Source organism: Patagioenas fasciata, chromosome 25 (genome assembly GCF_037038585.1).
Source record: "Patagioenas fasciata isolate bPatFas1 chromosome 25, bPatFas1.hap1, whole genome shotgun sequence".
Taxonomy (NCBI): domain Eukaryota; kingdom Metazoa; phylum Chordata; class Aves; order Columbiformes; family Columbidae; genus Patagioenas; species Patagioenas fasciata.
In genome coordinates, this window is record NC_092544.1 from 6,401,389 (window position 1) to 6,426,490 (window position 25,102).

Below are 25,102 nucleotides of genomic sequence, written 5' to 3' on the forward strand. Positions count from 1 at the left end.
TCCAACTAATTCAGGTGGGTTTTTGTTTCTTGAAAACAGTTGTTTTTCTCTATTTTTCACGAGCATGCGTATCAACACAAGCTCCGTGTTCAGTGGACTTGAACAGGCTCCTCTGTCTGGATAAGCATGGAACAGGACTGCAGGGCACATGAGGGCGCACAGCTGTCCCACAGCCTCCTGCTGCCCGAGTGTGCCAGGCTGGATGTGACACCTTGTTCCGGAGGGCAACGCCAGTCCTGGCCGTTATTGCTCACAGCGCTCGCTGCCATCTAACCATGATGCTGTCCTCGCTTGGATTTACGCATCTTCTTTGGTAATCAAATATAGTTGAGAGGAAGAGAAAATACTACATGCTGCATATTGTTTTCAATGAAAATAATGAGGTTGGGGTGGCGAATTGAGCAGGTACCCACGTGTCACTGCGGAGGGAGCCGGTGGCAGCAGCGCTGTGGACGTACCCTGGCTTCCGGGCATGGATCTGTGCCAGGAAAGCCTTCTCGGACCTGGGGGATGGGACGAGGTCATCAAAGTGACTCCGACCAAATTCCGAATCCACATTGCTTTCTGTCTCGCTGCCCACTTCTGTGAAGCAAAAGGAAACACACGGTTCCATTTAACTTTCACAAGAGTAAGTATACTTGCCTATTTGCCACCTCCTCATAGCGAATAACTGTATATTATTCTACATATATCTGCAGAGCTCACAGTTTTCTTCTTGTGCTAAGCCAGAATAGTGAAGCTTTTGCTTGTCTGGGCTACTAGGTCGGATGTTTTTATGAGAAGACTACAGACTGCACATTGCAACGGGTCCTATATGTTCCATACTGAACGAACTTTCTAAAGAGTGAAATCTCACTACATGTAGAAGCACAAGCTTCTCAAAGCTTTTCAGCGTACCCAGCTGCACCTCTACATCCACGGCTTTCACAACTGCTGGATTCCTGAAGCTGTTATTTAGGCTTTTTTTTTTTCTTCTAAAAGCATAAAAAGCTTTGAAGATACATTACACGATTTTTTTGTTGGTTCATATTTTCCTACCTCCTATTTTTTCAAATACGTGGGAAATGTCCATGTGGAGAGTACCCACCCCCATTAGCCATACTCACCAGAATTTAGTTCTCTTACCGAAGAAGACATGGTGTTGGTGCCTGAATCTGCTGCCACCAGCAAATCATTTCTCAAGTTTCGTCTTGCACCTGAAACAGAGACAGACAAAACACGGTGTTAATATTCTTCACCAGACACGTTTTCCTGTTGAAAACAGTTCTAACCCTGCTGAAAGCTGCCATTGTGATACTTCGGGGTATCAAAGTCCTCACGAGGGACACGTGCAGAGGAGTCCTCGGCAGAATGGCCTCATTTACTTTTGCTGCATGCAGGAGCAGACCCCTCCTCTCATGCTTCATTCAACCACAATGCCAGATATGTGGAGATTATTCATTGCCATCCAGCTTGCATTTGTGTGGTGACACCAGCAGACCAGGCCTGGAAGATGAAATCCAGCGTGAACTCGTTTAATGTGCCTGTGGGGGAGGAGGGGAGAAATGAAGTGTTTTCCAATTTTGTTGAAATTGGGTCCATCTTTTTGAAAGACTCTGTATTTTATTCATCCAGATCCACCTCAGCCCCAGTTGGCGGGAATGGAGTGCTCTTAGGATTGCATTCCTGCTTGGTGGTTATCAGGAGGAACGTGGTTTTCACAGGCCAGTGCTAATGGCCTGAAACCTGCTAAGATAACCAGGAGCGACTTCCTGGTAATCTCAGCAAAGAAATGGAGCACTGAACTGCTCCCAGAGCTCGGCAGTCCCACTGGTGAGAACAGGGCAGTTACCGCAGCCATCACGGACACGCCTGTGGCTTCAGCTTTTATGCTGTATTTGGTTGCAGCTGCCAATGTTCTCACGCCTCTTAGGAAAACTTCCATGCATTTTGTTTCATGCACCGTCCCTAGTCAACCCACTATGAGTTTTAAGTTAACCCTTTCTAGACAAGAAAAGACTTCCCACTGTCAACGGTCATGCACGCTTAAAATAAAACGCTGGAAACGAACGCTGGCTTTAGAAGAGCTTTAGCCCGCTGCTGCCTCTGCCGAGCTCAGCTGGGATGGCAATACAGGAAAGTCTCAGCCTCATCAAACCACACGGATGTGAAGAACTCGTTATCCTTTCCCAAGCAAGGGCAGGAGAGAAATAGAAAGTCCATAAGCATCAGATGAATTGCCAGGCTGCTCATGCCAACTGAATTCGTCCAGAAACTAATTTAACCCTGTTTCTCTCAACAGACCATGAAATGGCACAGCGTAATGGGCATCATTTCATGGAAACTGTGGGAGTAATTCCTGAGCGCTACCACCTGGTATTCAGTGAGGTTACTGCTCTCAGAAGAAAAAAATCCTATCTCATAATGACCCGAAAATGTGCTTTCACTTACACTGCCCAGTTAACACTTTATACGGTAGGGAAACTCTTTATCACATTGGAAACTTCTCTTTTGTGAATGGAAGATCTTTTAATACCGTTATGCAGAACAATAAAGATGGTCCTTATACAGAGGCAATGTTTGGTCGCTTTTTTTTTGGTACAACAGATTGATTAAATTGAAATCAGCCGGAATGTTCGTTTTATGAAGGTGAGCATTACCCACAAACTCTGCACGCTCTACCATAGACGGAACACACCAGACTTGTGGTGGCACTTCTGCCGATGAAAGCAAGATGAGGTGTATTTTGTTAAAATGAAATATTTTTATTGGACTCATAAATCAGACTGCTGTGTGAAAAGTGTGGGTGTTTTTAGCCCAATATCTTTCAAGGATCCATTTCAATCCTAAAAAGCTCTAAACCAATTAAATCTTCTAAAATTTATCACTAGTAACATAAACACTTGCCCTTTAATTCTAGGTTGCAGAAGGCATTTAGCAACTACATGGTTTTCCTGAAGACTCACGGGACAGTCAGTATGAGTGCCAACTTCAGAAGATGTGCACATGCCCTGACTTTTTCTGGATAAAGTGGGCTTTCAAACTCATTGTCCTGCTCTGACTAGAACTCAGTTGTATTTTTCTTAAGGTTCCAAAATTCTCATTACATTTTCAAAATGTTACCTATGGTAGAAATATTACTTAATTCATCTTCTAGGTTGATTTCACTACATTTGGGTGGTGGTTTCCATATCTTACGTGCTCTTATTTAGAGGAGTATGAAAAAAGATCACGACTCCCTGTAGACAGCACTCACTTTCTAGAGGGCCAAGATGTTTAGTTTAGAAAATTGCTCCAAGATACTTCAAAACAATGTGTGAAAGAATTGCAAAATATTCTTTTGGTCAAAAGAAAACACATACATTTCAAGCAAGGGAATTAAAATAAATCACACGAACACAATCACATTCAGGAGTTAGTGAGGCCTCCAACAGGAGGTAACTTACTACCTGTTTCAGTTCTTCTTCCTAAAGAAAAAGAGGATCAGCACAAGAGATTAGCCAGGAGGTAAGTGAAGAACAGAAAACAAAGCCAGATTTGGACTATGAGGCTAAAGCTATAGTTGAGATAGTTGAAGCTGTGTGAATAGGCTGTGGTTCCTCCCCCGCACCCTTTGAAACACCAGGACAGCACAAAGAGTGCAGAAAGCTACCGTCATCTCCTACCCTAAATTCTCTTTGTCCAGACAGTGCAACGCGAGCAGGCTGCCCTGACTGCTCCTTGTAGCACTGCAGCACTCCATAGGCAGAGTGACAAGTGTCCTGTCTGCTCCCAGCCCCACAAAACCTGCTGGCTGCTCCCTGGGCTCCGCTCCTCAGGTGCCACCAACGCCTGCACTGTGGCTGCAGAAGTCTGTGCCTGAGAAGCTGCAAATGACATAAGGGGTCAAACTCATCCTTTGATGCAAATACATGTTGCTAAATGGATTTCAGCAAAATTCTTTCTGCTTTTATCAGAGCCACGTTTGGCTCAAGTTGTGCTGAATTTCCATGCACTCATTTTATCTGGCATGGCCAACAAAAAACCAAACTCTTATGCTATTCAGAACACTTTCTCCCAATGTGAATTCCTGGCATCACCTGTCCTGAGGCACGTCAGGTTGGAATAGGGCTGGATTCTGCAAATAAAACACATTTTCCATCTTACCATAGTTTGTCTTAAAAATGCACATGCTTCTTGATACCTTCATTTTTGGCTGAGATCCTTTGTTGAGGCATATTTCATCTGTTCATCTGTTATTTCTGTATTTTTGAAAATGACCAAGTGTTCTTGAGAAAGCGTTTCTAAGACCACAGAGTTAGGTGTGGTTGTCAAATGGCACCTATGACAGAACCAGCAACTGAACAGGCAAAGTTAAAGGAACCAGTCAAAGCAATTTTGTATACTGTCAGCTACAGCAGATAACAGTATACAGGGCGGAGTTCTTTTTCTCACAGTTATTAGTTATCTGGTTTCTACATGTCATCTTGTTTCTTTTCACAGAATCACAGAATCTCTTGTTCTTTTGTTTTGTATTTGATGTCCTCAACAGAGAAAACTCCAAAACCAGCTGAAACTGGACTACAAAAATGTTTTCTGTTTGGACGTTGCTGAATGGCCAATGCAGAGATTGCTAGCCTGAAATCCAGAGATGTGGCCAAATCCTTCTGCAAGAGCAAAGCAGGACTGCACTGCATTATGCTGCAATATTACTGAAAGGATTGTATTAATTCTCTGGTCATATCTCCCTCCTCTCCTCTCTCGCTTCACTCTGCCTGTTCTCCTCTGCAGTATCAGGTGGAGCTCCTTACCTTCAGCAGTTTCATGAGGCCTTCTAACTGAACCATGAGCTCCCTCGGGCTTTCCTGGAGAGCAGACATTCTCTGTTCCAGCTCCTCCTTCCGCGGCCTGAGAAACGAGCAGATCTGATCAGAGCTTACCCCTCACAGCATGATCAGCTTTTAGCTGCATCATTTCGCCAGCCCGACCATGAGGTATACGCCTCTAGAGCGCAGGAAAGCAAACACACAGTAGGAGTTCAGTATAGTGCTTAGAAACGGGTATAGGAAAGCCAGGGAGCTCCCTGTGAGAATATTCACGGGGCTGAATATAGTGATTGGGAAAAAGAGAGACCCTGACACAGCCCCTCCTCCAAAGAGCAAATGAGGTTTAAACAAATTTGTGTTCTATTCCCTTGTGGGAATGCCTGGCAGTTTTTTTCTTTGGATCTCTCTCATCAATAACCTCCCCAGCTGTCAGAAGAAATTAAAGCCATGGCCTAAAGGACAGGAAATTACAGCAGAGGCACTGAACAGAGCCAGACATGAGAGGAGCTAAGAGAGTTCAGAAATTCAGCCAGAAAACCACAGTGATCTGCTTTTGCTCCTGTTTTTTGTCTGAAAGCAAGAGTAAGAGTGTCACATAGTGGAGACAGAATTGCTTGAAAACAGCTCTTTGGACTCGGATTCCAGCGATGGTCCTGTGACAATGTGAACACTGAGCCATCCCCAGTGTGACAGCCAGAGTGTGCCCACACACATGGGAACAGCTCTGATTCTGCACAGCTCCACTGTCCTGGCTTTTCTCTTCCAGGCACGTAATGGCTGCAAATGCCATGAACTGTACAAAGGCAACTGAGTTGAAGAAAACTGCTAATAAAACCAAGATACCCTCTCCATGTAATTCCATGTGGCAGGTCCTAGCACAGAGCTCTGCTGTGTTTAGATTGATTTTACCAGGACAGAGAACCTAAGCAGTGTGCAATGTACAGACAGCTCTCCTGACTTGTTTCTCCAGTTACACTCCAGAGTAAGTTACTGGAGATAATGGGCTTTCCAACCTGTCTCCAAGACAGCACTGGGGATGTGAAGGAAGGTTGTGGTCAGAACCTCATCTCAGTGAGTCTGCAGCGCTACAGGAGCCAGTGAGAGATGCTCGGACAGGCACCCACAACATCAAGATTCCAGCATTTCTTATACAAACTAAACTGCTCTAGTGCCCTAAATGCACCAAGGTCCAAGAATCTATGGGGTAAGAGCTGTAAATCAGTTGCTGTTCTGAGTCCTGCTGAGTCCTGCTGTTTTACACATGACAAGAACAGCCTCATGTCATCTTCAGCGTTCAGGAATTTGAGGTGGTGTCAAAATTCTGCAGTAAATCAAAAGCCAATCTTTTGCCTTTTAAATGGTGAATGTTTTAGAAGCTATGCAAAGCAGTGCAGAACCACAGATTTGAAGTTATTTGCTGACTCTGACACTGCATATTAAATCAGAAAAGATATCATAATTGAGGAACTCGGCATCACTGCCCTGAGGACATCCCACGTCAGGGAATTCAAATAAGGTTATTATGCTTTTAATCTGTGTAGCAAAATTGAAAAGGGCAAAAAATTAAGCACTCAGTCCTCTAACACTGTCCATTAATTTGAATTTTTAAAAATTTTTCAACTATGTCCAAAGCTAATCTCCTAAACCTGCTTAAAACAGACTTCAGGGTTGATGCACAGGAGCTACATTATTGGTATATTTTATGTAGTGTACACATTTTCATCACAGCCAGTTCTATATCTCTCACAGAATGCCACTTGCCTGTAGGTATCTAGGAGTAATTACAGACTAAAATCACTTATAGAACTGAAGAGGCTGATTTGTCTTCAGATTGGAAAGCAAATGTAATTATTTCCGAAACAGAAAAGTATTTCAGTGTGGAAAATTCAATAATAAATCTACACAGCGATTGTAAAAAAAAACCTACCACAATTTCTTATGGCAATTTCCTTTGGTTCCGAGTCACATCACTAAAACATTACTTGTGTGAGAAGTGGCTACGTGGTCAAAAATGCTCTTCAGTCTTCTCATGAGAGAACCGCTCTATGGTGGGGGGATAAAATTGAACCTAGCATTGTTTCCCTAGAAAGAAAGTGCTTACACTCTGTTCTCTATTCGCACAAAGTGTTCTGAATAGTTCTTATTGGATTCTCTGTCTGGCTCTCACAAGATGAACCTGAGGACTTGCAGGGAGCCTACGGATCTGGGCCAATGATAATTGTTCTTCAATGTGATACCCGTGGCAAATAGTATATCCATGCAGAGTATCCTAATTAACATGCAGACACATCTATATCGATGTTTTTAACTTGGTGAGATAACTGCAGAAATGATCCTCTAAATCTCCAGCTGCTGCAGATGCCATCGCTCCTCGCTTCCCACGCGACAGGAGAATCGTTCTGCAGCCTGGTTTTGCACCATGAAGAGAACTGACCTCTCCTTAGAGCTCAACACATGGGGGAAATTTCCAAAAATTAGCTTCTGATTCTGGCTGTGTCTTCACATAGCTCTGTATTTACTTCAGCATAAACGAGATGTCTTTGTAGAAGCATTTGTTCTGACAGAACATTTTTCTCCATGTAATTAATGGTATTTGGATTGGGCTGTGGGAACCTATTCCAAATGACCTAAGGGCCTAACTGCAAACACTAATGCACGTATTTAATTTAATGTAAGTGACTAATATGTGAGATTCCTCATGCATGCTGTTCAAAGCATAACTTCAATTGCTTTTAGGACTACAGTCTGCACTGAGATGGAGAAGAAAATGCACATTGTGTTATTTACTTTTAAAAAGCCCCCAAAGCCATAAGCTGGGCTCATCTCTTGTTTCTTCTCTCATTGAGAACAACCGGCTGTCCCCAGTCCTGGCTGGAGGTTTCACTGCTGTGGACTGACCTCAGGAGACGGAGCTCTGCACGGAGCGTGGGGTGGTGCTGTGCCTTCTCTGGTGTGGGCTGAGGTGCTTGCTCATGTCCAAGTCGCAGCCTCTGGATCTCCTGTGGGATTTCTCTCGGGGAGGGGAACAGGGAGAAGACCACAAGTCAGTAATTTTCCACAAAACCAGCTCTCTGGACATCGCAAGAGGAGAACAAGTATGACTGTATGTAGCTCTTCATCAACATGGATTTAATGACTGGGCTCCAACAAACAAAAGAAGCCCTTGGCACTGGGACAGGTCTCTGCAGACTTGTAAAATAAACTTCTAGGATTTCACCATGAAGTGAAATATTTCTTCAAGACCCCCAAAAACCAGAGGTAGAAGTGAAGCAGCAATATGCTTATATTGCTCCCTCTACTTCTTCCCCATGAACATTTCAAGGATCACAAAAACTAAAACTAAAATAGCATCTGGCACCTCTTGATTATCGGAGAAAATATTCTGCACTTAAAAATATACTTTTAGTGTATCCAGAGAACTGAGAGAAGTCAACAATTTGCAGAGAAGCCCTTTAACAGGACTTGTTATGACGGGCTGGCCAGCCCTGCAGTGCTGTCAAAAGGCTCATAAAAAGCTTTGCAGCAGCAGGTTTCAACCTTTGTGTATTTCTTCTCTTCTTCAGAGCGTGCCGGACAGCAGACGGCCAGGAGGCAGCCGCGAACTATGAGAGACAAATGGCGACTGGAGCTGGTGGCTCATCACACGGGGACAGAAGGCAGAGCAGAGTCTGGAGCGGGAAACCCTCTGGTCTGGGCTGGCCTCTGTTTCACAGTCCGGCAGTGCAGGCAGAGCTCTGCTGACACACGTTTCACGGCACCAGGCGGCCTGATGCCCAGGGCAGATCCTCTGTGCTGACAAACCAGCGTCACTCCTTTTTGGGCTGGGCTGGCCTATTGCTCCTGGACACTCTCCCTCGGTCTCGGTCACATTTGTACCCAGTGTCTCCCTTGATCAGCAGCCTAACTTGCTGCTAACCTTTCTGCAAGCCCTTCCCAGACAGACTGTGTTCTGGAGAGCTTTACTCATCTTTTCCACAAGTAAAAGCAGGGCAGCATAACATTACCAGTGTGACCGATCCTTTTATCATTTCATGTTATAGAGCTACAGAGGCTTTAATTCAAAGTTAATCTGGTTTTTGAAACAGGACAGGCTTTTTTTTTAAACTCTAAACAAGCAGCTGCAAACAGTAAAGTATCAACGGTTATATCAAACCATTGAGCAGTACACTCATTAAAACACTGGGTGGCTGTGGATTTCAAAGCCTTTGTCCTATTCTGTGGGCCTTTTTGTGCCCTCTGCTTTTTGCAGCAAGAAGTATATGTACATGCGTTAGCACATAGCACAGAAGGAGGTGGTAAAAATGTAGGTGGTAAAACAAATATATACAATAGATGGGTCTGAACAAAACCAGGTGCTTTATGGACGCTTACCGGTTTTTATTTTCAAGCTCTGCAATCAGCTGCCTCTGTTGCTTGTTTGCATCAACGGTGAAGGAGATGTCTGACGCCCCTCTCTGCTGACCCTGCTGCTGTTGTAAAAGAAAAGGCTGCATTGAAGGAGGAAAAGCCAATGGGCACCCCTGTGTTCAACACAGATCTGGTCTGTGAAACCTCCTTACCTGCAGAAAACGCAGAACCAGGCTCGCCCACACCAAAAAAAGAGCACCCATGTTGTGCTCATGCCAGTACGGCTCCATTGCTGGTAAAAGCAGGGTAAGTGCGAGAGTAAACAAGACTCAGTGCGTACCATCCTGCCATTCATTGCTTCAAGGAGCTTCCTCTGAACCAACTGTAAAAGGCAAAGCCACTGCTGCAGGCAGTTGCTGCAATACGGCTCTTCATTTTGATTGTACAGTCAAGAGGAATATCACGAAGCAAAAAACAGTGTTCCTCTCCAAAAAGAAGAGGATGTGTTTCCAGCGCAGCGATGGTTCCTTCTCTTGAAAGTTCTGCTTTCCATCTGAAAGCTGGACTCCGTTTTGAGTCTGGCTGGGTGGCCCACTAGGCCAAGTTTTCCCACACGCTCTGGTGATACCTCAGGAAAGCTCTTTCCCCAGTCCTCCAGGTAGAGCAGAACCCTTTTCCTCCCAATAAAATTCAGTGTTAAATAAACTATTACCAAACTAGGTAGTGTTTACTACAGTTTCATTGGACTATGCTCTTTTTTCATGTTTATCAGCAACAACCAAATATTGGTTTGTTCACACTCCTGTATTTCAGTATTGTATCAATGACAATGCAGAGCAAGACATCCACATTTTCACAGCTATCAAAGATACCCATTCATTTCTAGCTCCAATCTGAAAGAATCAGACATTGGAAAATACTCTGCTGTGTTACTGCTGTGATTGATCCCAGTGTTTCTCACCATGAGAGCCCCGTGAAGTGTAACTCTGGAGCCCAATTTTACGCGATGCCAGGCACCTCCTCCTCCAGGAGGTGGCACCTTGCAAGAAGGAACCCTCAGAAAGGATGAAGATCCATCTCAGTGCTAACCTGTGCCACCACTGTCTGTGGGCAAAGGACAGCACATCGTGCTTGTCACCACTGGCTACTCTTTCTGCTCCAGGTACATTTTCCCATTAACACTCCAACCCTAGGGAAGCAGAGCAGTGCATAAGGAAAAACCGATACATTCTGGTGGATATAATGACTGATACAGAGGGAACTGAGACCTTTATTCTGAATGGTCAGGGTTATTAGTACATTTTGTTCCCCAGAAAACAGAACGGCCATCAGCAAAGCTTTACAAATTTCCACTGTGCTCCTAATGCAGTGTGACTCTTGTGATTCGAAAGATTCTGTATACAGAAACATTCTCTTTTCCTTCTGTCTCCTTTGCTTAAATAGCACAGACGGATGGCAATAAGAAATTCAGTATATTCCTTCAAACCAGCTCTAATTAAAAGTTACTTAAATATTGTTTCCTAAGTTTTCCCCCATATCACAGACACATGTTATATAGAACTGTTTTCTACTAGTTTCTACCCAGAGACATTATTAATGGGATAACTTGTTCCCATAAAGGATTATTGCCCTTCAGAAATGGGACCTTCACCTGCAGGTTGCCTTAAATTTGAGTCACTGTGTCACACCTCTGGAAGGGACTGATTTGGGCTGGGCCGGCAGACCAGAGCGCCCCTCTCTTCCCCTGCAGCCACAGGCAATGTGAAATCCTCCACAGCGGAGGGGTGCACGGGACCACAGATTTGTCCTTACCTCCTGCCCTTGGGATGAAGGTGACTCAGTGCTTTTACATGAAGAGCGGTGCCTGATTTTGCCCTTTCAACTGACCCTGCAGTGTAAATCTCAGTGTGAAAATGTGCTTCTTGGCACTCTGGACCTGCGGCTTTTCACTTGACCATCATTTATGGTCCCTTGTTCTATCAAATTTGCTGAGATAGGAAAAAAGTAACTAGGCTGACCTTATTTATGCCATTTAAGATTTTATATACTTCCATCGGGTCCCTCCTTCATTCTCTCTTATTCCTGAATATAGTTAGTGAGGTTTTAGCCTGTCATCACCTTTTATCTTGGGATACATAGAACAGAACAATCATTGCTCTGAAATGAAAATGGGAGCCAGGGCTAACGCAGGGGTCATCACAGTCATCCTGCTGGAGATCATTCTTCAAAACCCTCAGCACTTAGGGCCCCAGCGGCCGTGATATTTGAACTAAAGAGTAAAATGGATTCACCACCCCATTTTTCCACTCCAGTAAATCATTCATTTTTAACCCAAGCTAGTCCAGACAATATTTTCTAGTCTTTCCTGAGTTCAAGATGTCAGATTCCCTTTGCTGTAGTTGTTTAAATACCATTGCATTAGTATATAGATTATATGCATTAATAAGTGGATGCTTTGGTTTAAATGGACTGCATAATAGTATTACTACCAAAGCATAACAGCATCTGTTGAAAAGGATAGGGAAAATTAATCATTAAGACTGTCAGATGTAATTTCCCCGATCTTGCCAAGCCCCTGGAACATGACAGAAGGGAAGTTCCTTCCTTTAATTAAAACACTTACTGATGAAGAAGATTCTGCTGCCAGCCTTGCTGCGTACCTGGCGATCAGCTTATGTTCTTCATCCAGGCGACTTGCGCTGTCGAGCACGCTGCTCAGGATTGGAGGGGAAGGAGGGAAGACGTTAACACGGGATAAAAATGACCATTGCTCTGTCACACTGCCTGCTCACACCGCCCCCATCACAGAATTCAGAAGCAAAATGTCACCAAATTAACAATGGCAGGTGTTAATTGAGCAAAGGGGAGAAGTGGGAGGGTAATGAATGTCCCCCGATAGCCTTAAAATTGTGTCACCACTGGTGAGAAAAGTCTCGGACGTGCCAGTCTCCCGTGAAATTTTTGCAACAGAGGCATCAGTGTGGTCTTCATGACTTGCTTATTCTACAAACCTTCACTTTATAAGTAATTTACTATAGAAAATACTGACAAATTAAGTCCACCAGATAACTGGCAAGGCCATTGTACAGGCGGATACACAGTACCTCAAGAAAAGGTGTTTAACCATTCATACCCACCCCAGGTATTGTTAGGACGTTATGGAGAAAAACGTGTTCAGTGCCGAATAAACCTCTTGTAAAGAGGCCCTCTGGATTTCAGAGTTTTGCCAGATGGTTTATTCCTCAACTAGGAGATAGTGAACTAGAAAAAGCCATAGGAAATATACCATCCACAACCTAGAAAATTAAAAATGTCACTACGGCTGCTCTTCAGGGGCTCCAGGAAGAGATGTCATCACTAAGCAAGATAGTCCTACAAAATCGCATGGTCCTGGACCTCCTGACTGCAAAAGAAGGAGGAGTTTGTGTGGTGATAAACCAAAGCTGTTGTTCATATATTAATCAGGAGAAACGGGTAGAAACAGATATTCAAAAGATACGGGAACACTCTCGGATCCTCCATCTAGTTACTAGAGACAATACAACAGGGGGATTCTCTAATTTATGGGAAGGCCTCACTTCCTGGCTTCCCAACTTAACCTGGTTACGATCCTTATTTGGAGCTTTAGTGGGAATATCAGCTTCAGGGATACTGGTCTGTATGACGATGAGGTGTTCCCTGTGGTGTTGCCAGAGTGCCGGGACACTTGGAGCAACTGGAAGAAACATCAACTAAGGCAGGAGCAAGAATCTAATAGGTATTTTGTAAAGACATTGGATAAAGAATAATCATATCAGTAACAGAATTAACTAACCTCTTAGAAAAGGGGGAATGATACAGGGGATTGACAATTAACTAATTAACTCTGAAAGAACTAAACCTACCCCACATCACTAAAGAGCCAACAGAGAGCTAACCCCTTAACCCACATAGGCTTGCTTAGCTCTGTGTAGCTTATTGTACGAGAAACAGGAGTTCGCAGACGCCTTGCACAGATAATAATCCTTGGTGCATCCTTGGGTGAACCAGATGACAGAAACCTGGGCACAGGACAGGAGATACGCCAGTTTAACCAGCTCAGCAGGCTGAGACCCAACCAACTCATCACACTGGACCAACGGTGACCGCGTACAGAGAAGAGGACCCGGGGTCACGATCACTGCGCAGCCGCAACCAGGAGGAGCCGGAGGTGGAGACTCTGGAAATGGTCTCCTGAACTCACTGTAATCAGAACGGCCTTCTCAGGGACAGGGTATGAATATGTACAGGCGCTCCTAAAACTGCCATGAATACCTAACACTTTACTGTATTTAACCAAGCTCACAGCTACTGTAAAATACACACGTATTAGGTGAAATTATTCTCCGTGTGTCCGACATTGTAGATAAACACGTAAAATCCATATGCTCCTTACAACCTCAAGGTTTGTAAGGTCAGCGCCACGCCTCAAGGGCTCAAAATGGTGCCAGAATCACCTCAGGGCTCAAATGGTGGCCCCTCGGGTGTTGGGATCACCTCACGCCAAGAAAACCCTTGAGGAGCTGGAGTGAGCTCAGAGGAGGGAGCGGAGCTGGGGAAGGGGCTGGAGAAGGAGGCTGAGGTTGGAAATTGGGGGTAATTTCTTCCCCAAAGGCTGTGGGGCGTTGGAACAGGCTGCCCAGGGCAGTGCTGGAGTCGCCATCCCTGGAGGGGCGAACACACGAGGTTCTTGGGGACGTTTCAGTGCTGGGGTTGGGTTAATGGACTCAATGACCTTGGGGGGCTTTTCCGCCCAAAACAAGGGGCTAATTGGCCGCTTTTGGGCATTCCTGCACAGCCGCTGTCTCCTGGCCAGTCGGGCCGGCTCGGGGGGACACCGGGGGTGTCTCCGCAGACATGGGGGGTTCATCCCGGCTCCGGTTCTCTCCCTCCAGCCCTCAGGATCCTGGAGCGGGACCCCGACCCCTCCACCCGCACCCTGGCAGGTCAGACCATGCTCCTCCTCACCACCAGGACGAATCAGCCGAGACAGCGGCCGACCCTGCGGTCCCTCTTCTGCTGGCGCAGCTAAGCCCGGCTTAAGCGCAGCTTTTCTCACCAAAACACCTGGATTTTCTGACAATAACTCCAAAAAGGAGCCGAGTTTAACCCCATTAAGATCATAGGGAAGATCCCAATTAAGGAAATCCACACTAATAAAAAAGCTGAGTTTACCCCCATTAAGATCGTAGGGAAGATCCCAATTAAGGAAGCTCACACTAATAAAAATGCCAAGTTTATCCCCATTAAGCAGCAGCAAAGTCCAGCCCAGAGGGCAGCGAAACCCCCAGTATTTTCCATTTGAGAAGAGCCCAGGATGTTCATCCCAGTTTGAGAAACAAAAACGGGGCAAAATGGGGAATTTGCTGCAAACGCGAGAACTTGAGCATCCGGGTGTTTCATCCGGGGGCGCTCGGGGGGAATAAAATGCTTGAGGCCCAAAGGGATTTGTGGGAAATTGGCGACGGGCGTTTCAACTCCAATTGGGCATCGGGGGAATGGTTGGACTCGATGATCTTAAAGGTCTTTTCCAATGCAAGTTATCTGGGGATTCTATAAACCAGAGGGAACTGGGGGGGTTAAATTGTGGTGCAGGGGGGAAAAGTGGGGGACGTGTCCCCCCTTGTGGCCCTCATATCCCTTCCAGGTCCCCTTTGTCCCCCCACCCCCATGTTGCCCCTGATGTCCCCTCTATGTCCCCTGTGTCCCCCCCATCCCGTGTGTCACAGAGGCACCCCGATAGTTTTAGGCAGACAACAGGGTCCAAAACAAACTTTTATTCTGGTCAAAGAGGTGCAGCAGATTAACCGGTAAAGAACGGGGTTTTAGCTCTCCAAGAACATAAATACAGGTTCGAGTATCAGTTGAGGAAGTTATTGGGGTGCAGCAAATAATACCAATGGGGATCCACAGTGTGCACACACGTGGCTCACCAAACACAACGCCAGAGCCGCCCCTGACTCCGGGAAAAGTGTGCACTTGCCTGAATCTGGCAAGGAATTACTAAAGAAAATACATGTCCTTATATTTAAGCACGGAATACGCTCACTTTGCCTAAGTGAGGAAAAACAAACAGAGCCCCGCGATCCTGCAGGAATTATTTCACTCACCCACACTGGAGATGAGGGAATCCCGGTCCCCGGAGATCACCTCCGGCAGCCACCCTGCCTAAGGGGGAGGGCTCTGGCGGCAGCATTTGGCCCGTGCTCCGAGAGGCCCACACAACAGGCAGCCTGTTTCTGAGCACGGTTCTGAAAGAGCATAGAGATTTATTCTAGTCAGCAATGTAGAAAGATTTCTGTATATCTGTTTTGACAACAGAGCCAAGAAGACACGGAAGTGAAAAGGAAACAAGAACCATACGTAGAGCGGAGAATGGGATGAAGCGAGGACTTCAAATTAATATGTACAGAGATCAAAAAATCTCTAATCAGAGTGCTCCCCCAATTTATTTCACAGAAATTTTCATGTATAACAGAAGTTTGAATGTATATGTACTGCGAATAAATAAATTGTTTCCAGATTTCAGTAAAGCTTTGACAGTGTCTCTGGCAGCACTGTCCTGGACCAGGTGTCCAGCACACAGCTGGATAAACACACAGTGCAGTGGGTGAGCAACTGGCTGACGGGCTGGGCTCAAAGCGCTCGAGTAAATGGGGTCATGTTGGGTTGGACACCCGTCACTAGTGGGTTCCACAAGCATCCCTCTTAGTGCCAGCAGTCCTGGCTGTACTTACAGACTGGGGCACGAGATGCTGGAGAGCAGCTCTGCAGAGGGATCTGGGCTTTCTGGTTGATGGCAAGCTGAACATGAGCCAACAGTGTCCCTGGAGCCAAGAGGGACCCGTGTCCTGGGGTGCATCCAGCACAGCATCGCCAGCCGGGCCAGGGAGGTGATCGTCCCGCTCTGCTCTGCACTGCTGCGGCCTCACCTGGAGCACTGGGTGCAGTTCTGGGCGCCACAGGATAAAAAGGATATAAAGCTATTGGAGGGTGTCCAGAAGAGGCTGGTGAAGGGTCTGGAGAAGAAGCCATATGAGGAGCAGCTAAAGTCACTTGGCTTGTTCAGCCTGGAGAAGAAAGGACTAAGAAGAGACCTCATCACGGTCCACAGCTTCCTCACAAGGGGAGGAGGAAGGGCAGGCGCTGATCTCTCTGGCAGCAATGGCAGAACCCCAGGGAACGGCAGCAGATGTGCCAGGAGAGGTTTAGGGTGGACATGAGGAAAAGGTTCTTCCCCCAGAGGCGCTGGACACTGAACAGGCTCCCAGGGAGGGGTCACGGCCCAACCTGACAGTGCTCAAGAAGAGACCGGACACCGTCCTCTATGGTTCTCTGGTTCTACTGAACGGGGAAACACAAGTTGGAGCTCTACAGCAGACCGGCGAATGACACCCGGTGTGTCCAGACACCGCCTGTTACATCTTCGGGAGAAGCAGCTCACACCGGGCTCCAGTATTTTTCCATCACACTCCTGATACTCTTTTGAGCACAACAGAAAGACGAGAAAGAAGGTGCTTCAGTCTGCGCGGGGCTCACGGGCGGGCCCGGCACAGCGGCTGCACACAGGCTGCCAGTGCAGCCCCGTTCCCGCCGGGACTGCACCCGCACCAGGCGCAGCGAACTCAACACCAGGGGGAGCACCGCCCGCACTCGGCGGGAAAAGGGAAGCGCTGCAATGGCTCCCGAACGATCTTTCTCTCCCGCATTTAAGGCGCGGACACTTCGGGAAAGCCCGGGCGGGTCTGACACGGCCGGTGCCGCTGCCTGTCCACCCCGCTCCGCGCCGCCGTGCGGCGCCGCTCCCCGCGGCCCAGCGGCTCCCCCTGGGCCCGGCCCCGGCCCCGGCCCCGTTCCGCCTCGCCCACCTGGCGCTCCCGCTTGGCCGACGGCTCCTCCTTCACCTCGGTCACGAACACACACGGCACCGCCCGCTGCCCCGCGCCCCGCCGCCTCATGGCCCCGGCCACCCGAGCCCGCCCGCTCCCAGCGCCGGACCAGCGCCGGGCGGAACTGCGGCTGCACCGCCCCGCGCTGCGCCACGGGAAATGGAGAACGGGACCGCCCGCCCGCCAGGAGCCCCGCGACGCACCCGAGCGCTGGGGAGGGCGGGACGGGGCGGGGCGGGGCAGGGCGGGCGCGGTGGCCTCGGGGCACCTCCCCAGAGCCGCCAGCGAGGCGGGGGCCTCGGAGGCGCCCAGCGCGGCCGCGGGCCTGGGGCACCCCCGGGCTCCAGGCGCCGTTCTCTCTCCGGAGCGGCTCCGCTGTGTTTTCGGCTCCGGGCTGAGGCAGCGCGCCCTGGCGGTGCCGTCGGTGCCGTTGGCCCGGCAGCCGTTCCTCGGGCTGTTTTCTGCTTGCCCGGTGCCGCACGCCCGGCTGGGGCAGGGATTCCCGGGCCCCGGGCCGTGGGGAACTCGCCGTGTCGGTTTTGCCCCCGTCAGCACAGGGGGCTCCGGGTGGTTCCCGGGCTCTGCGCCTCGGGATAAACCTTGGAAGCGGTGCTGGGCTGACCCTGCCTGGACAGCAGGTGCCCACCAAAGCTGCTCTGTCACTGCCCCTCAGCTGGGCAGGAGAGAGAAGAGAAACAAAGCACCCACGGGTCGAGATGAGGACAGGGAGACATCGCTCACCCATTACTGTCACAGGCAAAACAGACTCCGCTAGTGGGAATTAATTCAGTACCAATCAAATCTGAGCGGAGTAATGAGAAATAAAACCTAAATCTTAAACCGCCTTCCCAACACCCCTCCATGCAAAGAGCTACAGTGAGGAAAATGTTGGGCAGAAGGGTTTTGCTTGAAAAATGGTCAATAAGCTTTGTCTTTGCATTATCAAAGGTTTGTTTCTCAGGCCACAGCTCCTTCAGCAAGGGGCTGGGTGTTATTTAAGCCCCGGCAAATGGGTTTGTTCCATTTTTCGTTAAAGAAACACTGGGATGGGAGACTCCGAAATAGCCCGATTTTCTGTAATTCACACTGAAGCAATGGAGATGAAGGAAGATGTCCGAGCTGGACGTGTCCCCTGGCCCATGATGGTGACATCAGGAGCTGGAGGAGCAGTTGGAACTTTCGAAACGTAACATTCTATACTGGCCGCAACCGCCTCTGTTGAGTTGGCCGGCTGCAGGAGGCACCAGCTGCTTCGTGCTGGTGCCTTCTGCGGGCATTGGGAGCCGTCAAAATGAGCAAAGGTGGGAAAAACTGCAATTTCCAGTGTTCCCCGAATGCACAGGTAAATGCTGTAGATCTTAGAGTGCTTTGGACCCTTGATTTCTTGATACAGCCGTCTGTTATGTAAACGTAGAAGCTGATGTGTCTCTCTGGGTCATGGCCACATCTGTAGATGAAATATCGGGTTTTTGGAAGTGGTGAGAAGAGGTAATGATCATCTGAACCGTGGGAATTTCTCATGTGAACTGCGCTCGGGTACTCAGGGAACACATAAAAGTCATGGGTGACGATCACTCATCTTTCGTATTGAATCAGGATTATATTGATTTTGAATACGTAGGCCACGTTTATAATTTCTGCTTTTAGTTCCTTCCTGAAGTACTGCAAAACAAGTTATTGAGAAGAAAGTCCTGCAACGTGTGTTTGCCCTGGATTTGAATTCCACCTGTTGAAGATCCAGGGTTGGGTGTTGGGCTCTCCATTGTCGCATCCATTTCGACAGTGGGGGTTTTGGCATTAATGCCCGGGAGCTGGGCTTTGGCTCCAGAGCCCAGTGTGTCCCAGGGGATGGCCCAGTTGTACTGACTGCAGCCCAAACGTGGCGTGGTTTGGAGATGCTGCTTTTAGACCCAGCTGGTAATGTCTGAACCTCCCAATGCACAGAGAGCTGGGAGATGGTGTGAGCAGTGCACTGACAGCAGTCTCACAACACCGATTCACAAACTTGTCGTTTTTCGGTTTTTGCTGGGCACCTTTCTGGGTTTGATGTCCTGCTCCTTATTTCCCAAGGACCCATGTCCATTAATGGCAAGAGAGTCCAGTGCAGGATAAGTAAATGGCTTCGCTCCTCATCTGGTAACAGTTTGACATCAGGAAAGCTCAACTGACCTCATTCAGGATAACTTTAGAGTTATCTGGAGCTCATGAGAACTCCTAAGATAACTTTAAGAGTTCTAAAATATCCGAACATGGTCCCACAAACCTTGGTGATGTGGTCCCAGCAGCAGACCGCGTACTGCTCCATTTAGTCCATGTTTATCGTTCTGCTTACAATCGATGACAACTCTTTTCTCCTGCAGCAGAAGTACAGGCACATCCCATGTTTTTGGGAAAAGCGACCATCAGGCTGTGTCAGAGTCAACTGTGCCTTCCATCACACCCACCCTCGGAATATAAACGGGCTTTTCCTGCCACCTGACAACAGTGAGTAAAAAATATTTTCTCCACTCTCTGTTCATTGGAGTCAGTTCATGCACAAGAATGTCCTTGCAGTGCTTCATGATCTCTACGAAGGTTCAAAACGTACCACGGTAAATCAGTGGCGTAGGATCTGCTGCCGCAGCGAGTTCAGAGCAAAGGAAGGAATTGTATTGGCGTTTGAATGGTGTTGCCACGTGACTGTTTCAGCTGTCGTGTGATGGATCTTCGTGTTGCAGGAAAGATGATGGCACAAGCGGTGATTTAGGTTGCCAGGATCCACAGAGTAGAAATGTTGCAGAAATCATTTGCAAGGTTAAATAATATCTGAAAATCAAATTATTTTTGGAAAGTAAAAAAGCACCATTACAAATTGTTTGTTTGTTTCTTTGTTTGCTTGTTGGTTTTCTCATTCCTCTCTAAGAGGAGCTCTTGGCTTCCAGCAGTGCTGCTCTCTCTGCAGTTCCCACATCCACAGCAGCGACCCCTGGCAGCTGGTGCTCTCCTAAAGCCAACGTAGGCACATCTTGGGTGTGCTGGGAGTCAGAGAAGATGCCCTGGAGGCCCAATGGACATGGGCAACCTCTAGAAGAGCCATGTCCAACCATCAGAACGAGAAAATAGATCCAAACCTTTCTCTTTTTACTGAAAAAATGCAGACATTCAAAGTCCATGTGTCCCAGAATAGCATTGTAAACATTTTAACTGCATTTGTCCTTTTAATACTTAGAAATCCTGCTAAACCCATTGAAGGCGGAGTTGGCTTGCACTGTCCGGAGCTGATAATGTGCTGTTCTGGGCAGTGGCACAGTGAACTGTCAAGTTAAACTGCTGGATCTTACATTTTCTTGGCAGAATAGTTTTCCCGAACGTCATAATCTGCCTATTTGATGATCCCCTCAACACGATAAAGAGTTCAAAAGTGCCCCTGCATGTCTGACCTGGGTTTGATATTCCAGTTCCCTTCTAACAAAATCATGTTCTTTTCTGCAGATGTGCCATTGCAAGAGGGTGGCCAAGAAAGGACTCTGCACCCCGCACATCTGCAAGAGCCGCTCAGAAATCAGCAGAATATTTTCCTGCCAGTTCACGCTCCGCTCATTATCAGCCTCAACAATGCTGAAGATGAGGAGGACGATGAAGGGGATGATGACAAAGAGAACTGTAAACAGATTATATTTTCTTCTACAAAGAAGTAGAATAGGGTCTTTTCTACACTTCACAACTGATTTGTTATAATAACCACGACCTATTTAGAAAAGAGTTGTTGACAAGTTTTGCAAACAGTTTCCTGCTGATCCCAAAATGTTGGAAGTGGTGCTCACCAGACGTGAGGCATCATTCCAACTCCTGCGAAATGCCTACCTGTATATTTCAATAGCGTTATCACCCACATACCTCTTTTGTATTAAATGAAGTTTAAAATGTGATCCACAACTCCTAGGATGTGATCCGCAGTTCAGATGGCCATCAAATACTCTTCAAACTTTCTCTAAATTTGGGGACCCAATTCACTAGATTGATGGAATGTCTATGCGGTTTTATACATATATTTGTTTTGGTTTTGTGCTTTTTAAAAGTAGTCAAACGGTTGACTGTGTCTCTCTTAGAGATGAGGGGTTCCTGGGGAAGAATGAATTGCACGTTCCCAGAGAGTGAGGACGACCCCCTGTTAGTGCTTCCTGAGCCGGGGGCAGTAGGAGGGAGCCCCATGGATTCAAACCAAATCAAAGCCGGGGCTTTGCTGATCTCAGCAGCCTTAACTGAGACAGATGAGGAGCCCTCACTTCACCATCTCTGCCAGCAGATGTTCCAGGACAGGAACCGTGGGCAGAGGTTTTGTGACAAGCGTCCCTGGTGACGTGTTCAGTCAGAAGATTTCCTTTGGCTTGTCAATGAAGGATTGTGTTGAACGTGAGCACTGAGGGTGGGTTTGAATAGTTTCAAATCCACACACATTAGCTTCTTCCTATGTGTTGTACCTGCCCTTCCATCGCTCCTGGAAACACCTGATATTAAGGAATCCTCGTTCCGTCCAGAAGCAGAGCTGACATTGAGAAAAAACCCACTGTGACCCAAATGAAATTGATGATGGTACATGATTACTAGGAATTGTTGAAGGTCTTTGTACAGATACCCAGTAATCTTTAAAACCATTTCCTACAGATGTTTCTGATTGGGTGCCTAAGACTGCTGCAGAAATGGAAGAGGAAAGAACCATAAAGGAAATATGCTATAAAACTGGTAAATATGAAATCAGTCAGTCTTTCCTAAACAGCAATGAAGACAATATACTGTGCCTTTTAATTGTTCTTTTTAAAAACATTTTATTTTATTTTATTTTATTTTATTTTATTTTATTTTATTTTATTTTATTTTATTTTATTTTATTTTATTTTATTTTATTTTATTTTATTTTATTTTATTTTATTTTATTTTATTTTAATTTTCCTTCTTCGCTGTGTTTAGGAGAGTATTACAGGATCCAGTACCCTCACAAACACCAATCGGCAGAAACTGTGTCTTCAGCTCAGGAGAAGGAAATATTACTCTTGGAAGCCATGGAGCGAGACTTACAGAAAGGCAAGTAATATTCATCTTCTCAGACAACATTTCCCATGAATGTTTACCATTTCTTTTTCCCCACATATATCTGCGTGCATAGTGTCTCAGGCATGGTGACTGCCTGTGTTGATTGTGGATGCAAAAGGTAGAAATGGGCTGTAAAACCTGCGTGTGCTATCTGGAGATCCACAACCATTCCATACATTGGATCAGATAGGATCCGTAAATATCATTCATGGAAAGTGGGGAGCTAAAGAATGAGCAGGTTATTTGTAGCTCGTTCTTTACTTTGGAGCCGTAGCTTTTCTTTAACCTGTGTATTATAGAATTGTCTTAGAGACCGTGAGAGTTGTGCATCAGTTACAGCAGACAGGATCCAAACATCCAAGAGAATACAAAGAAGAATACAAGAGGAGAGGTTAAAGGACATTGCACTGAACTGACCGCTATCTCCCAGAGGCGGGAGGGAGAGAATGGCAGTGCCGTTCCCTGTGCTTGCACACCAGCAGCTCACACCTTCTGTCTGCTGCCTCTCCAGGTGATGGTAATACCATTCCTGCAACATTCAGGAATACAGAAAGAGAAGGCGAGAGCTGGGAAAGGAGGCACCAGCAGAGCGTGTTCCCAGGAGAGATTGTACTGGTTTAGGGTTACACTAGAAAAAAACACACAGCCACTTTTGCTTTCCTTTTTGATTTCCTTTTCCTTATTCGTTTTCCTTTACTGAACTGTTAGATGGTCTAGCACGACCCAGCTAAATTCTGTTCTTAGTGTCAAATATGGACAATCCACGTTTGGATAGGACTCTCCATAAAGAACATGCTGTTTCAATCTTACCCTCCAGCCTCCAGGCTCCTGCAATGTGTCAAAATGGAGTAACTGCACAGCATTATAAAGTTTGCTTTTTCATTTTTAGGATCGAACAGTTCAGACCCCAAAGGAAAACCGAGTTACCACCCGAGGAGCCGCAGGCAGGACGATGAAACTGCTGCTTCTGTTCCTCGCGGGAGAGCAGCAGGAAGAAAAACAGATTGCGATTCTTCAGAACCTCGCAGACCAGCGTCTGTTTTCTACCGCAGGGTGGGCGGCACCCGAGAACCAAAGTTCAAGGGGTCTGCAGGTGGGCTTCTGCTGAAACAGGGTTCTCAAAACACCTCAGGTGTGCCTGTCTGTATGGTGCTGCTTTCTTATTTGTCCCTGCAGGTCCATGTGAAGTCATTTAGGCCCAAATATGGTCAAGGCTAAATTCGATCCAGCATAATTTTCATAAGTAGAGCGCAGCAGTGTCCACAGTCAGAAATGTAAAGCTTTATTAAGCTTTATGATTAGTCAGACAGTAGATTCATGACCAGGGAAAAGGAGGAAGAGGCAAAGCCACATCTTCCTGCAGAGTGGTAGGGGCCAGGTGAGGAGCCCTGTGGGTACTTTATACTGGCACTTGCCTCTTGAAGTTCTGTTTGCGGTTGGAGGTGGGCTTACCTATGCAACCAGGGCCATCACAGCTTTGGCCTTGTCGTTCGTAACACTTTGTGATGTTCACAAGTGCTGCCCGTACCCAGCATGTGTCTAAGTGCTGCAGACAAAAGGATCATTCCTAGTTCAGCCCAAAGGTCTCCTTCGGAGTCCACCAGTCTTCCTGGGCTCAAGCATGGGTGTTCCAGAGGTGCACACCCCCCTGTGCGGCACAGGGAAAGGGCAGGGAGTCAGCGCTTAGAGGACAGTTTGGATAAGGGGGTTGTGTTCACAGCTGCACTCCAGACGGTCTGAGAATAGAGAGACATTCAGAGAAAAGGACAGAGATGTTTTCCCAAAGCAATTCTTCCATTGAGCTCTTTGAGGGTTTAGGTACTATGATGACATGCATCTTGAAAACACCATCAATTTGATCAGATAGGATTCATAAATACCATGAATGAAAAGTAAGAAGCTAGAGCAGGTAATGTGTGGCTGGTTCTTTCCTCTGGAGCCATGGTCGTCTTTAACCTGTTATGCAGTTTTCTTAGAGATCAGCAGAGTTATACGTCAGGTGCTCAAGTTACACGAGACAGGATCCAAACAGCCGACAAAAGAGAAAGAAGAACACACAACAGGAGGTTAAAGGACATTTTAGGTATCGCTGTCTCGCAGAGGCGGAGGAAGAGAAGGGCAGTGCCGTTCCTGTGCTCGCACACCAGCAGGGCCCACGTTCTCGCTGTTGCCTTTCCAGGGGATGGTGACACCGCTGCACCGCTGAACAGCACAGAGAAAGGAGAGAGCTCGGGAAGGAGAGTTCCAGCGGAGCGAGTGCCCAGCAGAAACTGGCGCTCCTTTGACAATGGAGGTAATGTACTTTGGCATCAGCTTCTCCTTGCTGAACACCTTACTGGAAATAAATGACTGAATAGATTTGAATTGGGCTGTCCACAAAAAAAATCCTTTCTTTTTTGGTCAGTCTTGTTTTCAGCCTCTAGGACCCTGTAATGTGTCAAATTCTGAGTAACAGCACAACAGTCCTGTATTTCTGTTTGCTTTTTCGCTTTTAGGAATTCGCTCTTCGGATCCCAACGTCAAACCAAGTTACCAGCAAGGGCGTAAAAATAAGGCTGAGGAAACGGCCTCTTCTGTTCCTTATGTGAGAGGCGCTGGCAGAAAGACTGATTCTGACTCTTTGGAACCTCGCAGGTCAACATATGTTTTCTACCGCACCGTGAACGTCGCCCAAGAACCAAAGTTCAATGGATCTACAGGTGGGTTTGATTGTGATAGATTCATTATTTTCAATATTTAGTATTATTTTATTCTCTTGGAAAATCGTGGAGTTTGGTCTTATCCAAACTTCTGATATCTATTTTGTGTCAATTCTTGTTACTTTTATTATTATTATTATTATTATTATTATTATTATATTATGTTGGACAGGGGACTGAATTCATTCTCTTTCCATTCATCCAATGGGATATTTCAATTCATCTTTTTTCCGTCTCTCTGCTGTCCCCTTGATGGGATGTACTGTGTCAGAAACTTGACAAGAGCCTGCAGGTG

The 25,102-nt window shown here is 46.8% G+C and overlaps 2 protein-coding genes across 12 annotated transcripts; one reads left to right on the plus strand and one right to left on the minus strand.

The window, feature by feature from the left end:
• Window positions 1-52: 52 nt before the first annotated feature.
• On the minus strand, window positions 53-17,242 carry LOC136112445 (dystrobrevin alpha-like). Of its 11 annotated transcripts, none has more exons than XM_071799174.1 (11): window positions 17,018-17,155; window positions 16,273-16,631; window positions 15,887-16,168; window positions 15,260-15,400; window positions 11,755-11,842; window positions 9,156-9,253; window positions 7,683-7,796; window positions 4,770-4,866; window positions 1,365-3,446; window positions 1,126-1,196; window positions 53-582 (listed from the first exon to the last, which is right to left on the minus strand). In XM_071799174.1, the coding sequence occupies exons 3-9, from the start codon at window positions 16,021-16,023 to the stop codon at window positions 3,345-3,347; spliced, it is 777 nt and encodes a 258-aa protein (XP_071655275.1). In that variant the 5' UTR covers window positions 16,024-16,168; window positions 16,273-16,631; window positions 17,018-17,155; the 3' UTR covers window positions 53-582; window positions 1,126-1,196; window positions 1,365-3,344. The 11 variants fall into 11 exon arrangements, with proteins under 11 accessions (XP_071655275.1, XP_071655277.1, XP_071655272.1 ...); XM_071799176.1 differs by having other exon boundaries at window positions 53-305; window positions 414-582; window positions 15,887-16,631; XM_071799171.1 differs by having other exon boundaries at window positions 15,887-16,631.
• Window positions 17,243-20,492: 3,250 nt separating this feature from the next.
• On the plus strand, window positions 20,493-24,870 carry LOC136112392 (uncharacterized protein C12orf50 homolog). Its single transcript, XM_071799087.1, has 6 exons — window positions 20,493-20,680; window positions 21,683-21,760; window positions 21,986-22,099; window positions 22,998-23,201; window positions 24,288-24,401; window positions 24,604-24,870. The coding sequence occupies exons 1-6, from the start codon at window positions 20,494-20,496 to the stop codon at window positions 24,846-24,848; spliced, it is 942 nt and encodes a 313-aa protein (XP_071655188.1). The 5' UTR covers window position 20,493; the 3' UTR covers window positions 24,849-24,870.
• Window positions 24,871-25,102: the final 232 nt, after the last annotated feature.